This window comes from Rhinolophus ferrumequinum, chromosome 27, assembly GCF_004115265.2.
Source record: "Rhinolophus ferrumequinum isolate MPI-CBG mRhiFer1 chromosome 27, mRhiFer1_v1.p, whole genome shotgun sequence".
Taxonomy (NCBI): Eukaryota; Metazoa; Chordata; class Mammalia; order Chiroptera; family Rhinolophidae; genus Rhinolophus; species Rhinolophus ferrumequinum.
Genome location: NC_046310.1, coordinates 26,846,704 through 26,863,493, shown reverse-complemented (window position 1 = coordinate 26,863,493; position 16,790 = coordinate 26,846,704). Strand labels below are relative to the sequence as shown.

The following is a 16,790-nucleotide window of genomic DNA, read 5'->3' as shown; positions in this document are numbered from 1 at the left end:
ATAATGTGTCTTGGTGTGGTCCTGTTTGGGTTCATCTTGCTTGGGACTCTCTGTGCTTCCTGTACTTGTATGTTTATTTTCTTTGTCAGGTTAGGAAAGTTTTCAGTCATTATTTCTTCAAATAGGTTCTCAATCCCTTGATCTGTCTTCTCCTCCTGGTACCCCTATGATGCAAATGTTGTTACACTTGATGTCCCAGAGGACTCTTAAATTATCCTCATTTTTTAAAATTCTTTTTTCCTTTTGCTGTTTCAATTGGGTGTTTTCTGCTACTTTGACTTCCAAATCACTGATTTGATCCTCTGCTTCCTCTAGTCTGCTGGTGGTTCCTCCTAGTGCATTCTTCATGTCAGTTACTTTGTTCTTCTCTTCTGACTGGTTCTTTTTAATGGTTTCCATGTCCTTTTTTATGCTCGCTATCTCTCTGTTGAAGTTCTCACTAAGTTTCTTGAGCAGACTTATAACCAGTGTTTTGAACTCTGTCTCTGGTAGGTTGCTTACCTCCATTTTGTTTAGTTTTTTTCTGGAGTTTTCTCCTGTTATTTCACTTGGGACATATTTCTTTGTTTCCTCATTTTGCTGCCTCCCTGTGTTCATTTCTATGTATTAGGTAGATCTGCTAAGCCTCCCAGTCTTGTCGGGTGGTCTTGGGGCACAGTGGCACAGTCTCCCTGGTCACCTGAGCAGGATGCTCCAGGAGTGTCCCTTGTGTGCCTTCCTGTTATGTTTGAACCTTGAGTGCTATTTGCATGTCAGTAGGTGGGAGTGACCCTCAGGCTAACTGGCTGTGGGGTTTGCCCATGTCCACAGCTTATGGGCTGCTGTGCAGGGGACTTTCCACATGGAATGGGATTTGCCTCATTGGGCTCTGGTGCCTATTGAGACCACCCTTTGTGTGTGCCACTTGTGGGGCTGCCTGGGTGGTGCTCTGCTGTGGTCTGCAGCCAACCTCCAAGTATGTTGTGGGGCCTCTTAGGAGGGGCTCCGGTGCAGGCCCAGGTCAGCCACTGACTGTGACGGGTCAGGGATTATGTTTTAGGAGCTACAAAGCAATCCATGGTTGTTTGCTGCCTGTGCTGGACCTGGAGGCACGTGGGAGAGGCTACACAGTGAACCAAGGATGGCTGCCACCAGTACCAGGTCTGGAGTAGCTTTGCAAAACAGCAGGACACACTGAGGTCTTCTGCCAGTTGCCTCCTCCCCTAAGATTCAGCCACTGATAAAACCTCATTCAGTAAGGAGTTGGGTGTGGCAGGGTCTCAGTGAGTCACCAGGGTGGAGCAGCAGAGCTCACTGGACCAATCAGATTCAGATTTGACCTGTGTGGTGGGCTCAACACAGGAAAGATAGCGCCCACCTGCTGGCTGCATGGGAGGAGGCCCTACGTATGGAAAATTGAGACTATCTTCTAGCCCACACCCTGACACCACACACCTCAGTCTGCAATGCCCCCCAAGTCACTGTCCCTCTGCCAGACCCCAGCATTAGTGTCTGAAAGTGAGTTTCTTTGGGACCTCTAAGAGGATGTTTGGGTTTCCTGAAGACTTCTGTCCCACCCACTTGGAACCCCCACTGTTTTTCACAGCCAGATGCTGTGGGGGCTCTTCTTCCTGGCACCAATACTCGGGGCTGGGGAGCCTAGTGTGTGGCAGGGGTCCCTTGTGCCAACGTGGCGAGCCTCTATGGCCAACACACCCCTCCCAATTTTTTTTAAGGTTTTTTTTTTTTTAATTGGGGAAGGGGAACAGGACTTTATTGGGGAACAGTGTGTACTTCCAGGACTTTTTTCCAAGTCAAGTTGTTGTCCTTTCAATCTTAGTTGTGGAGGGTGCCATTCAGCTTCAAGTTGTTGTCCTTTCAATCTTAGTTGTGGAGGGCACAGCTCAGCTCCAGGTCGAGTTGCCATTGCAGGAGTTGAACCAGCATCCTTGTGGTTGAGAGCCCGCTGGCCCATGTGGGAATCGAACCGGCAGCCTTCGGAGTTAGGAGCATGGAGCTCCAACCGCCTGAGCCACTGGGCCAGCCCCCCCTCCCAATTTTCATCTGCCACAAATAGGTTTGGGGCCAGCCCATTTCTTGTCTCCACCCCTCCTACCAGTCTTGACGTGGCTTCTTTATATCCTTGGTTATAAAATTTTTGTTCAGCTAAATTTCAGATGGTTCTCCAGGTTGATTGTTTATAAAATTACAATTATAATTTAATTGTAATTTTGATGTGTTCATGGAAGGAAGCAGGCACACTGTTTATCTACTCTGCCATCTTGGATCCCTCTCTAGATAAGTATTCTAATACAATATTTTTAAAAATCAAAATTAATACATAAAAATCCGTGATGAGCAATATATCAAAATTTCAAATGCAGGACCCGCCCCTCATTAGCAGGTCCTGCCTTTCTCCTATAATCCCAGTCCTGAAAACTTTATTTACAAACGTAGGCAAGTTAGCTGGCCTAGTTTGCCAATTTGGTTTTTATTTAAGATATTATTTGCTTGATTGCTGAGACTCTTAAATTTCACCCCCAGGAGAACACCTCACTTACCTCACTCTATTTGGGGCCCTGTAGTAATGAGTATAGAATTTTTGAGGGGCATTACCGATAATAGAAATATAGTATGGAATTAAATCATGATGTAAATGTCCTGGTGAACTCAGCAGGAAGCATGCCATCCCCTAAAGTCCAGCCTCTTAGACCCTGGGAGGCATGGAGTCCCCCCAAGTTAACCACAACTTCGGTTAGTCTTTCATTAGTGTCTGAATTCTAGAATGCAGGGTGTAGATTAAAATCGACTTCAATGACTTGTGAGTAGGCAAGTTTGTTCTGAGAAAGATTTTGTTACGTGAGTTCTGAAAAGAAGGGGTACCTTCTTTTCAGAACTTTTGTTAGGTGGGGTACCTCACACCGCTCATCATGTATCCTGTCACTTCCCAGATGAGCCCAACTGAAGCAATGTTGAAGAAAATTTTTCTGGTTGGAGAGAAAGTGACAATTTCAACACAAATGCAATCTTACTTTCTCTATGCCACTTTCCAGAAAACTATTGCTGCTGCAACAGCTTGGGAAGGCAGGACTGACCTTTTCTTTCTTCCTTCCCCAGAATGATGTCCACCAGCCTTTTTCAGCCAGTGCTCTCTAGGGCACGGAGTCAATGGAAAAATAACTCAAGTGTAGCTAATTCAAAAACAAAACCGTGCATTTGCATTTCTAAAAATCAGCCAGATAATCATCTGAAAAGAATTATCCTCAACAGAATTGTCATGTTAAAAAAAATCCCACCCAGCTATCATATGATATACAAGGCAAGAATTATTTAGAAACCTAGAATATAAAGAAAATGTCCAGGGCTCTTGAAAAAAATACAGTGGAGGAATGGATTAAGTAATAAACATTGGCAGAAGGATTATCTGACCTACATTAAATGTTCATATATTCAGTATATATTCAAATTAGAAAAAGTAATAGTATTGCAAAACAATTATATATATATGTATATATACATATATATATATTCCCATTTGAAAATAATGATAACTTCTCACTGTCTTTTTATAAATTAGGATAAAATTTCTTGGCTACTAAAAAGGGCCAGAAATGCTCCAAGATGTGTTTGGGAAAGAAAGAAGCAAAGCATTTAGATGTGAGTGGATTAATAGTAACATATACCACAGCACAGCAAGGCAAGGTTGCCTGTTGATTCTGAGACAAGCAAAGGTCGAATCCTGTCCACAGAGAGACAGAACGGGCTCTGGTTGGATGTGTGTGAACGAAGTGGGAAAATCAGACCTCAGTGCATAGATTTTTAATAGGTTTAGTGGCCTATTAAATGGTGTCAAATTCAAAAAGGACATCTTTTGACCAAAACTTGAGAGCAGTTGGACTTACTTCCAGACCAGTTCCGCCTGTGGGTTCTTGTCCCTCCCAAAGGGTGACAAGAGAGCTCCTGTGGACAGCGGGGGGCGGAGGGGGCCGTGGAGGAGTAGCACAACAAGAACAAGCAGCGCACGGCGCCCTGGCCTGCTGTCGGGGACCCGATGGCGGTCATGTGAGCCTTCCTAGTACTTTCCTTTTTCTCTTACCTCACGGTGCGGTCTCCCCATCCCGGGCAGGGGGGTAGGGTGCTGGCTGAAGGTGGGGCCTGCAGGCAGTGATACATGAACCCAGGAAGGGGTACAGACTCCTTCTGGGGTACAGGTGCTTTGTGAATTCCTGGGTGGGCGTGAGGCTCCAGGTGGCTCACCTGCAGGGTGCTCATGGGGAGTGCCGAACTTGTAACGGTCTCTTGGCAACATGACTCGGGCAGGCTGGGCGCAGTGCGTGTGGACGGTTCGGCGCCTTTGGCTTTTCCATTCTCTCTCTCTCACCTTCTCCCAAAAGATTCTACGGAAAAGTTGTTATGATTTGAATTGTGTTGAAATCCTAATCCCCAGTACCTCAGAATGTGACCTTATTTGAAAATAGACTTGTGGTGGATATGTTCCCTTAAGACACAGGCGTGTAGGAGGAGGAGGAGTCTTCCTAGTGAGAAGATGGCCATGTGAAGACGACACAGGGCCGTGCCATGTGGTGATGGAGACAGACGGCTGGGCTGCGGGCGCCCCAGGAATATACCAAGGAATATTGCCGCGAGCCAAGGAATGCCGCAGATTGCCAACAACGCGCCTGAGGCGACCAAGGGGCCATGAAGGGTTCCCCTGCAGATTTCAGAGGGTGCGTCGTCCTGCTGACGCCTTCATTTCAGACTTCCAGCCTCCAGAACCATGAGACAATAAATGAGACTATTCTGCAGAAAGCAACAGAGGAAACTAGACAGTGAGCCTGCTTTTGTGCTTTTCGTAATACTTAGGTACAGTATTTTTTCTTAGGTTAAGAGTCTGAGGTTGTACCCAGACAGAAAAATTACCCATGTCCTATCAGTTCTGACCCGGCTTACTTTCACCTCCTGCTCACAAATGCAAGGTTGCCGTGAGGTATATGATAACTACATATTTCGTCCAAAACATGACATTTAAACACCATCATTCCTACCCTAATTTGTGAATTTCTAACTATAAAATGCTGTGCAGACCTAAAAGAAAAATGTGCAAAGAAAACAGGCAGTTCACTCAAAAGGAAATTCAAATGGCTCAAATATATGAGCGGGAGGGAGGGAAGGAGAGAGGGAGAGAGAGAGCGAGAGCGAGAGCGAGAGAGAGAGAGAGCGAGAGAGAGAGACAGAGAGAGAGAGAGACAGAGAGAGAGAGCGAGCGCGAGAGAGAGGTTCTGTCTAATTTATAATGGGAGACACGGAAATTAAAATGACAGGCAGCACCCTCTTCCGTTTTTCAGTTTATGGAAGGTCAGAAAGTTTGACGCCATTGCATCGATGAGGATGAGCTCGACCCGGCGATGCTGACAGGAATGGAAATTGCGGCAGTCTTTATGGGAAGCACTTGTTACATCTGCTAAAACTGTGAATGCATACATTCCTTGATCCTGCAGTATTACTTCTAGGATTTTTTAAAATAAACTTTATTTTTTAGAGCAATTGCAGGTTCACAAAACTGAGAGGAGGGTAACAGATTTCCCATATGCCCCTGCACGACACAGGCACAGCTTCTCCCCCGTCAACGTCCCCACCGGAGGGGACATTTGTTACAATCAATGAACCTGCATTGACACGCCATTGTTCAAAGCCCATAGATTGCCTCCGGGTCCCCCTTGCTGGTGTACATTCTGTCGGTTTGCACAAATGTATAATGACACCATCATTACAGTGTCATAGACAATAGTTGCACTGCCCCATCTCCCCTGTCCGTTTCCCCCCCTTCCCCTCCCGTTCAAGCCGTTGTTCTCAGTCTAGTTGTGGAGGACACAGCTCCCTTGCTCATGCTGGTATTATGAGCATTGAGTTCTACCTGGCTGAGGCAGTCAGTCGGTCGCCGGCCGTCGGTCGGCTGCTCACAGTAGCTCACTGCAGCGCTCGCCGGCTGCCAGCAGTTGCCACTCGCGCTAGCTGCTGCTGGCTGCTCACTGCGGCCCATGGCAGCCCATGGCAGCCCAGCTCCAGGGAGAGCCATGGTTCACCATCTTAGCTGTAGAGGGTGCAGCTCACTGGCCCAAGTGGGAAGCAAACCGGTGACCTTGGTGTTAGGAGCACAGAACTCCAACCACCTGAGCCACCTGGCCGCCCCAAAATCCCTTATTTTAAAAACCACTTGGAGTCAGATTTCTGTCCCAAATCAGCACATCAGCGTAGACCTCTCCTGTGAGTTCCAGGCGCCCTTGGGCATTTTCATTTGGTTCTTTCATAAGCACCTCAAGCTTTACAGGTCCAAGACTGAACTCTTGATATTTCCCCCCGAATCCTCTTCCTCTAGTATTTTCATCACAGTAAGTAGCCACCTATCCACCAAATCATTCATGCCAGAAACACATAGGTCGTCCATGATTCCTGCCTTCTCTCCTCCCGATCCAGCCAACGCCATCTCGACAGTCTCAGATTTGTCCACTTCTCTCCATTTCCACTGTGGCTCGTCTAGTCCGTGTCACCCTCATCTGTCCCCTGGACAACTGCCGTGGCAATGATTGGCCTCCTTACTCCGTCTCACACTTAATCCATGTTCCTTACAGCAGCCACTGAGGTTTTTAAAACCTCAGTAGTTATTTCATTTTCTACAGTGTAGCAGTTAAAAGAAGGGACTGTGGAATGGGGCACACAGGCTAATTATCTACTGCTATGCACCGAATCTCCCCAAACTTTAATGGCTTAAAACACGATTTGGAATCTCATTTTGTGAGCTGGGAACCAGGCAGACTTCGCTGCTGCCTCTGTCTCCAGGTCGACCAGGAGACTGCCATCCGCCAGCCAGGGCTGCATTCTCATCTGAAGGCCTGACCAGGGCAGGACCTGCATCCAGGCTCATTTGTTTGGCTGCTGGCAGGATTCTAGGCCTCGCGGGCTCTTGGCTGGAGGCCATTTCTAGTTCATGGCCCCAGGGGCCACTCCACAGGGCAGCTCACCACATGGCAGTGCTTGCCATTCGGCTGTGCCTGGCAGTGCTTGGCACAGACTGGGTTCAGTAAATGTTGCTTCGTGACCCTGATGTTGAAGTGGAATTCCACTTGTAAATAAGTCTATGTCCTCCTATTGCTAGTGATTTGAAGGTAGAAATTGGACTATGTTGTGGCTTCCGTTCTACAACCTTCAATGGCTTCCATCCCCCTGAGATAAAAGCCAAACTCCAGACAGTGCCAGAGCCCTGCAGTTACACCAACGCATGCTGTTCGGTTCCTCACGCTGCTTGCCCACTGCATGCCCTGAGTGTACAGGTTCTTCCCGCTTGGGGGTCCGGACCATTCTTTCCTGACCTCTGTCTGGCTAACTCCTGCTTACCCTCCAGGTCTCCACTTAATTATTACTTCTTCAGGGAGGACTTTGAATGCCTGCTCTAAGTTGGACCATTGGGTATGTTCTTCCACAGTGCCCAGTACAGCACCCACTACAGTTAGGAATTCCATATACACGGGATTGTCTGGTTAATGTCTGCCTCCCTCTCTAATCTATAACCTCAATCCAGGGACCCTATCAGCTTCGCTTATCACTATCTCCACCTACTAACACAACATCTGATGTGCATAATACTCACATATTTAATATAAAATACTTTAGGAATTTAGTCAGTCATAGGAAAGTATTGAAGTTGGGCTTTCATGGTCAAATTGACAAGGAACATTTGCATTCCTTGAATTCTTGAATGAAGATTTTCTTTTTACCACAAAGTAGTTTCAGAGTCATTTGGCTGCTATGTAGGTGTCAATAATACGAATTTGTGGTCTGAGCTGGGCATAGATTTAATGGACACTTTTATAAAACATGCAACTGAAAGACAAGTTGAAGTACAGACTAAGTTTTTAATCCATATACTTAAATACCAATCTGGGCAGTAGCAAAATTAGAAGCCTACATACCCAACTCTTTGTTTATACAACCAAGACATTTTTAACACATGATTAAACAAATGAAAAGCCAGTAATCATGTCCTTAGATTCTGGATCTTAAATATAAAAACTTTAAACTGTTTTGTCTCTATTCATTATTTTCCTTTATCCTGACTTTCTCTTTCGTCGTCTATTGCTAAATTAAAATTACAGTCAGATCTTCTGAGCCTGTCAGTCTCAGAAATTTCAGCTGTTTTTCCCCACCTTATACACACTGCGGACACTTATCACAGTGGTTCAAAACAGCTGAGAATTCTCAAGTTTCTTTATTCCTTGTTGGGTGTGGATACACAATACAGCTTTTCTGGGCTTTAGGTATTTCAATACAAAATGGTAATGCCTCCAGTCCTGTCCACGTCATGGGATATCCTGAAGATAAAATGAAACAATGCAGAGAGCAGCCTGAAGAGGGTGACCATGTTCTTTGCGCACCTTGTGGACACACACATACCATATTTGTAAGATTTGGGGGACGTTGTGAGGTGATTCTAGAAAGTTCAATTACCCCACTTTAAAATTAGTTCACAAAAGAAAAAAAGGCCAAATATGCAGACCATTAAGACCTTGAACTGAAATCACAGAGCAGATACACAATCGGTGATGTGAAGACTGACCAACGCAGGACATTTCTGTGTTTAATCAAAGAAATTCTGTATCACAAAACAAACACAAAACTTCCAAATCATCCCAAGTCAGTGATATTTTCACTTCTCAGAATGATTGAGCCCAATTCGTGGATTTCATGATTTCTAGCAATGTATCATGCACGCTAACTTAGAATTCACTTACTACAGTAAGAACACATTTGGATTCTAGGCTTTACCCACAGACCACGTGGAAGGTGATGCCGTCTGGCTAAGTTGTCAAAGGATCCTTCTTACAGTGTCTCAAATATGTAGATTTTTGTGAATAAGAAACATTTCCTATTATTTAGCACCTGAGGCTTAAGTGAAAAAAAACATTTTGGCATAGAATTCTAGAGTCTTCCTATTTAATTTCCTGATAATTCTGGTGTCCTTGCCAGGAAATTATGTAACAAAGTACATTTTTAAAATTCTGGTATCATTTAAATCTTTGGATGAGTCCTTTATCTGGAATTGCTCAATAAACAGTCTGAGTTAATTAACTAACAGTTCTTATGCCCCTTCGAGATTTTATAATGGGGTTTTTAAAAATTGAAATAGGATCTTACCAAATAACTCTAGATGGCAAAATATATATTGTCCCAGGTCAGCAATCGGCAGTCTTGGATGTATGAACAGTACTGAATGCTAGCAATAATCCACGCGAGTGCCAAGAGCATGACTCAAAGTAAGCAGAACAGGATACAAGAGTGGATAGGAACACCCCTCCTTTGGGGCTGGTCTGGCCTACGTAACTGGCTACTACCCTAAAGAGAAGTGAGCTGCATGTCACTGCAAGGCAGACCACACGCCCACGGGCCCTCACAGTTTAAATGAGATGCCAACACTTTTTTTGGAAACTAAATACATTTTAATAGAAAACAAAATACAAAAAACTCTTTTCAGAAAACAGAAATATTTAATCCTTTTTCCACAAATTAGAACTTGCTTTATCCTCAAAACATAGTTTTATATGCGTGCATACGTACTTACAATTTGTTTCACAAAGTGTTTTCTATTAAACTGCTATTGCAATGCAGGAGGTGGGAGTGGATGGTCCTAAGGAGAAAAAGACGTTGAAAAAGCCACACCTCTGAGTAAATACTCATTTGGAAATTCAACACTTAATAATTCTACCTTTTGACTTTTCGCTTCAAATTATTCTCATTTGTTTACCACAATCTGTCCTTTCAGGAGAGAGGATTGCTAATAGATGTGCAGCCAAGAAAAGAACCTTTCTTTCCCACCATCACTGCAAGAGCCCAAGACTTTCTCAATCAAATCCACCCACTTCTAGAAACATGTCAGCGGGAGTAGCCGATCTGTTACCCAGAAAGTTCCCCTTTCTTCCCAAACACTGTGCTACCAAATTCTCTGAATTCCCTGAACCTCAAAATTCCAAGTGTCATGGCCAGTGCCAGGGGTACGACCTGAAGGATGAGCGCAGAGAAGGCCTCTGCCAGTGCTATGGTTCCCCTCTCAATAATAATAATAATAATAATATAATTACAATAACAATAATAAAAAATTCTGTTCTCTGTAATTATGGAAAGTCTTTTTGCGGGGACAACCCTGCCCCCTTCACCTGTCCCCAGCCCCGCATTCCCACATCAGTAAAGATCCCCTTCCCCGGTGCCTAACGCCAGGCGACCCTGCGGCCTTGCTCCTCGGGACAGCGCTCGGCGCCCAGGCCACGCCAGGCCCCCCGGAGCCGGCGCAGCGCCGGCATCAGCAGCTCATGTCGGTTTCACAAACGGGAAAGAGTCGGACGTGCGGGCGCTCGCACCGCGACGCGGAGCGCTCTCGGTGGGACTTGCAATCTGACCTCGCGAGCATCTCAGTTCTTGATCTCATGTCCGCTTGTCACCACCTGTCCCCCCACCCCAGTCCTGCGACGTGGGGAGCCGAGTGAAGGGGTGCCGTGCTCAGGACGTCTGCGCAGGGGAGGGGAAATCAATGCGGAGTCTTTCACAGTCAGTCAGTGATTCCATCAGTCTGTCGCGAGACTTGCCATGTGGAGGCCAGCGCCGCCCCAGCCCGCCACAGCGAAGGCGACGGTCAATGGTCCGGGCTCTCCTGCGAGATCCCGGTCACCAGCAGGAGGTTGCAGGCCATGAAGCGCACGCTCAGGACGCTGCTCACCGGGCCGCTGTACACGCCCACCAGCTCGCCCGAGGAGCCGTCGGCCGGGGCGCCCCCGTGCGCGCCCCGGACGTCCCACACGCGCACCGAGTTGTCCATGGAGGCCGAGGCGATGAGGCTGCTGTCCGGGCTGAACGTCAGGCTGGTGATGTTGTCCGAGTGGCCTCTGAGCTCCTTGTAAAGGGTCCCGGACGCCAGGTCCCACAGCTTCAGGCGCTGGTCCTCGCCGGCCGACGCCAAGTACTTGCCGTTGGGAGAAAAGGCGAGGGACAGCACGGGGCCGCGGTGGCCCGTGAAGAGCCTCACCGAGCCGCCCTGCTGGGCGCTCCACAGCCGGACCGTCTTGTCGGCGGAGCCCGTGGCCAAGTAGTTCGAGTTGGGGTGGAACTTGACGCAGTCCACGTCCGCCAGGTGTCCTGCATATATTCTCAGCGGGTACGTCCGATCAAATGACCACAGCCTCGCTGTGCGGTCATGGGACCCGCTGGCAAAGTACAGGCTGTACGGGCTAATGTCCAGGTCCCACACAGGGTAGGCATGTCCCTGGTACAACACAGTGTTGGTGAAGCTCCCCAGGTCCCAGTACCTGATGGACATGTCTTCAGAACAAGACAGCAACCCTGAGCTGTCGGCGAGGAACCGCGTGCTGTACACTGGCCCACAGTGTCCTCGCAGGGTCTTCATCTCTGTGCCCACAGTTTCATCCTCATCGTCCTGGGACGTCCGGTGACGGTGGCAAAGGAGACACACAAGAAAGAAACGTTTAGTGGTCTGCCATGGAAAACAAAAACTTCAGGGCAAAAAAAGGCACTGCTTGGGAAACAGCATCTACTCAGTAAACGACAGTCGTCTTGCCGATAAGGGTGACCCCAGGCAAACGGCTCATAAGAACCTAACTGAACAAAAAGTCTACAGCTGACACTCTGCTTTCCTTAACTTCATCGTGCAGCCAAGACTATATCAAAGCAAAGATCTGGAAATGCCAGGCTATTATTATTGAGTAATGACTGGGGTCTTACTCTTAGGCTGAGGATAACAGATTTCAAAAGCCGATTAAAAAGCAGCTTATGGGAACTTTCATGGTTAATTCTGATATCTGCTGTTCGAAACTATTTATGTTCAGTTCTTAGATTCTTTTATTCTATAGGTATGTCAGGTTTAGCTGCTTCAAAAGCCACTTTGCTCCCCATTTTCAATCCACTAAAAAAATCCTGGCACATTCATTACTCCCATGACTGGGATCAATGACAAAGGCAGATGTGGTCTCAGTTCAAGATGAATACGGAACCATTGTAGGAGTTTAGCCAAAATAAAACCTGGATGTATCAGAATTACGAGTGAGCAGGAAGTTGCAGTTATCAGTAAATTACACTCATGCCCCATGACCAGGAATAAACTGCTGGTGTCCAAAAAGAAATGAAGATGAAGTTTTAAAACTGTGACCTTCTGGAGGGTCTCAAACATTTTCCTAAAGTTACAAAACAAGGCATGGACTCAGAATTGCTTTAAACACGCCAAGTGACTCATGTGATTCTTGGAAATAATTCTTATGTGTGAGGACACGAGAGAAGCCAGCCACTCACAGTCCTAGGGAGAAAGTCTCACCAGTCCACTATCTGTGTTCAAAATCCCTTTTCCCTTCATTCTCTCACAGGCAACCTCCTTAAAACCATAACTGTCTCCATCATGGAATTCATAAATTAAAATGGTTTTAATGAAACACTAGAAGAAGGAAGAGTAAGATGAAGTCTCTTAAACCAATCGGCTTTGTTGGGATAGAAATGAGAGCCTTAGGTTCTTGTATAGCAAAAGGGCATCCTTTTAACCTCTATTTGAAAACCATTAAATTTAAAATAAAACAAACACTTCCAATGTGTACCTATTAGAAAGTTAAGGGAAAATAAACATGGATTTCCATGATAATTCAAAAATGGTTATTCCAGGGGTGGCCGGTTAGCTGAGTTGGTTAGAGCGCAGTGCTCTTAACAACAAGGTTGCCGGTTTGATCCCCACATGGGCCACTGTGAGCTGCGCCCTCCACAACTAGATTGAAACAACTACTCGACTTGGAGCTGATGGGTCCTGAAAAAAACACTTAAATAAAAGTTTGTTTGTTTTTTTTTTTTAAAGGCTATTCTAGACATTCAACATTAAAGATACATAAGTATTTGGGAGCTTAAGGTTCTACTGAGTGTTACCAAGATTATTAGCAATTTTCCTTTCCAAAGAGGTCACGATACTTTAAAATTTCAAGACTGACTCGTTACTCTACATCAGAAAGTTGATGTGAGAAATGTGGGAGGAAAAAAGGACCCAGTGGATTCCACAAAGATCCTTTGCAAGGTAGTGGCGGGTCAGAGGGCACGTTCCTCTGAGCCCTGCGTGGTCTTCGCGGAGAGCAGGAAGCGCCGGGACAGCGTCTTCGTCTGAGTGGGGACCTGACTAGCGTGCTCATGGGTGGAAGAGGAGGGCAAGCTGGCACTTCCCCAGAGTCTTGACAGTTGTCCCGAGCCTGTGGAAAGGCGCCTGGTTGACTCTCCAGATCAAGAAATGGGGGAATCAGACGTTCCTGCTGGCTATCACTATCAGCCCTTTGCCGGGAACACAGCTTGAAATGACCCAGCCACGTCTTCGTCTAGGTGGCTTGGCTCAGTCCCCCAAGGGCCTCAGCACCGTGGAGCTGAGAGCCCGGTACAAGCAGCTGGGCACACATGTCCGTCTCCAAAGATCTGTCTTTCCTCTCATGCTAATGGGACAAAACTCCCCAACTCGCTACAATGGCTGAGCCCTCCACAGTAAGTGGGCATGCATCCCAAACAGGAGTTGTTATATGTATATTCGTGTAATACTAAACCGTATCATGTACATTATGAGGCTTGCATAACATAGAAATTGAAGAGGAATAAAAAGTATTAACAGATCTTCAACTACTGTCTGACGCACCCCTATACCGTAGTTTGCGGACCCTGATGTAGACCATGGAGTCCCTACACACCGCAGGCTGCCCCTGGACAGGGGGGTCCCAGGACCTCAGCTCACATGCCCGTCTTCCTCAGATCAGGGGTACCTGGGGCCTTGGATCTGCCATTGGGCACTTCTCGAATTAGTTGCTGGGGGACTGAAAGAAATGAAATGTGGCCGGCTTTGGGAGTGGGTTAAGACTTGCAAGGCAGGCGCTGCCATCTACATGAGACGACGGTAGCCTGACCTAGGACAGAAATGCCAGCTATGGCTAGCATGGATGGACATGCGTGCTCTGAGTGTAAAATTCCCACTGGATTTCCAAGAAGGAGAATGTAATGGGTCTCAATAATTTTTTAGGTTGTTTACATGTTAAATAATATTTTTGCCATACTGGACTAAATACATTATTAAAATTAATTTTGACTATTTATGTTTTTAATGTGGCTATTAGAAAAATCTAAATTACATATGGCTCATATTATAGTTCTATGGGGCAGCATAGATCTAAACGACAGTTTTATATACAAATTACAGAACTGAATATTAATGACAAAACTGCATGCTTTCCTTTTCAAACGTAAAGACTACCAGACTGGGGGAAGGATCACGAGACACTAAGTGAAGTGAACCCAGGTGTTGTCGCTGGGCTCAGCAGGTGCAAGGCGTGTACACACAGCAGAAAGAGCAAACCCCTGCTTTGCTATCTGTGGTTCGGCCAAGTTGTTCACATATTAAAAACACATAGCTGCCAATCAACAAGGGTAAAAGCTGGATCTCATTTCTATCTCCGTCTCGTGTGGAATAGTGTGGAGCGAGCAGGTCCCACTCTCCACGTGCAGTGTCTGAAGAAGGGGCCACTGGCACAGGGTGAGACGGGGCCCTGCAACGCCAGGTAACAGATTCCAAAGCTTACTCTAGATTATCTTTAAGGTGGACATAACAGAAGCTATGGGCCAGTGCTGTCAATCCAGTTTTATTTGGCACACTTAACAGAGAAAATAATACGCTTACATAGGACCTTTTGGTTACTGTGCTCGGTTTTTTAAAAACTGAGATAATTCACATACTATCAAATTCACTCTTTTAAAGTGTACAATTCGATGTTTTTTTTGTACATTCACAGAGTTGTTCCGCCATCACCACTATCAGGGTGGAGAACATTCCATCACCTGAAAAAGAAACCCTGCGCCCATGAGCAGTCAGTCCCCAAACCCCTGGCGAGAACTGACTTACTTGCTGTCTCTTTGGATATGCCTGTTCTGGAAATTTCCTAGAAAATGCAATAGTCAGTCCTTTGTGACTGGCTCCTTTTACCCAGCACAATGTTTACAAGGTTCATCCGTGTTATAGCACTCTCACTACGTATTTCAATTCCTTTTTGTGGTTGAATAATATTCCATTGTATGGACAGACCACAGTTTGTTTATCTATTCATCGGCTGATGGACATTTGGGCTGTTTCCATTTTGGACTCTTATGAATATGCTTCTATGAACATTCTTGGACAGGTTTTTGCGTGGACATACATTTTCGTTTCTCTTGGTTACATAGCTAGAAATGGGATTGCTGGGTCTGATCAGTGCTTTAAGTGCCCGCAGTCAAAGTATTTTAGCCAGTAACTTATGCAGCAGTTACTGCTTCACAGAAATTAAAGCCCAGATTGCAAATCAGCTTTTTAATTTGGTTTGATGGTGCTTTCTAACTTCCTAGCACCTCTTTGGTCCAATTTACTTTAACCTGTTTGGCTTTTACAAGCATGTGGGTTTGTGATCTTTGCATTAAGGGTCTTGATTTTAATTGTGAATTTTACAAGGAAGGAAGTACAAATTTTCGTTGAAGAAACATTAAATACCAACTATCAGAACTAATTTATACTTTGCTTTCCTCCAAAATGTTCCTTGTCAGAAATAAAAAAGAAAACTTCCCAGAACTGCTGTGACAAAACGGGTGGGGGTGTAGAAATTCCAAACAGAAAACCCCTCAAAAACAGACTAGGAGGATCTCAAGTTCAGTTCTAAAATTAAAAACAACCACCACCACCACAAAAAACCCAGTTTGTTCTTAAGGAAAGCAGAGGCTGGAATCACTGGGGGACTTTCAATGCAGATAATAATGAATAAGCAGAAAGACGCTTCAAACCGCCGCTGCTCTGACATCCTTCGTTCTCTCTGAGGTGGGCAGCACCCCCACTGCCTGCTCAGCCGGAGACACTGATGTCTTCCTGGACTCGTTCTTCCTCAGCCCCTCCATCCACCCAGTGACTGAGCTCTTGTCTAACCTGTCCATCGGCACGACCCCTGGGCTACCACGGTCTCCCGAATAGACAGTGGATCCGAACTGCTTCCTGTCTCACCCCTCCCAACTCCAGCCATACTTAATTTCTTTCGGTTCCTGGAATTCATCACGTGATTCTTCACTTCCAGGTCTTCAAACACTTGTCTGCGGAAGCCTGGGAGCCTTCACAGAACAAGTCATAGAGCTAGTTTTCAGTCATAGCCAGGGAAAAATCTTAACATTTTCAATTTTAGTCTAATGTTTTTTCCATTGTTGTGTCTTTCTTCCTTTATATTAAATTTTAATGCCTAGAATAATCCTGAAACTCAGTATCATCACAGCTAATAAGGTCCTAGAAATAATTGTTTTTGTATTTACAGACTTGAAAGTACATTAGGGCAGTGTCCACCAGTTGCATGAAGAGGCTAGAACTATCTCCAAAGAAAAATTTGACAATTCAAATACATGTGCAATGAAAGGTATTTTAGAGGGTACTGTAAAATTCTAGAAATCATAGTTTGTACATTACAATTTGGACTCTTTCTTCCTCTAATCATATTGTCTCAGTTGCAAGAAGCAAAAATTCAAAGGACATACAAACTAGAAGGTAACCAAGAAAACAGGAACAGGGAAAAAAGGAGCTTAATTTGTGCATCCAATATTCTTGATATCCTATCAGCAACTGGAAATTAACTTGAGTGATTTTTGTTTCATTCCTTAATTTTTCACCTCGGTGCAAAGAATTTTCCACCCAAAGTAGGCTGAGGCACAACTAACTGCATTTCAGAGGTGATGTGACAAAATATCCCAGC

At 45.6% G+C, this 16,790-nt stretch overlaps 1 protein-coding gene across 4 annotated transcripts in view; it reads right to left on the bottom strand.

Moving 5' to 3' along the window:
• Nucleotides 1-7,823: 7,823 nt before the first annotated feature.
• TAF5L (TATA-box binding protein associated factor 5 like) overlaps nt 7,824-16,790 on the bottom strand; it is a 29,879-nt gene continuing 20,912 nt past the window's right edge. For all 4 annotated transcript variants that reach the window (XM_033099613.1, XM_033099611.1, XM_033099612.1 and 1 more), the window contains one exon: nt 7,824-11,455. In XM_033099613.1, coding sequence (XP_032955504.1) covers nt 10,658-11,455 — 798 coding nt within the window. In that variant the 3' untranslated portion in view covers nt 7,824-10,657. The remainder of the gene's footprint in view (nt 11,456-16,790) is intronic.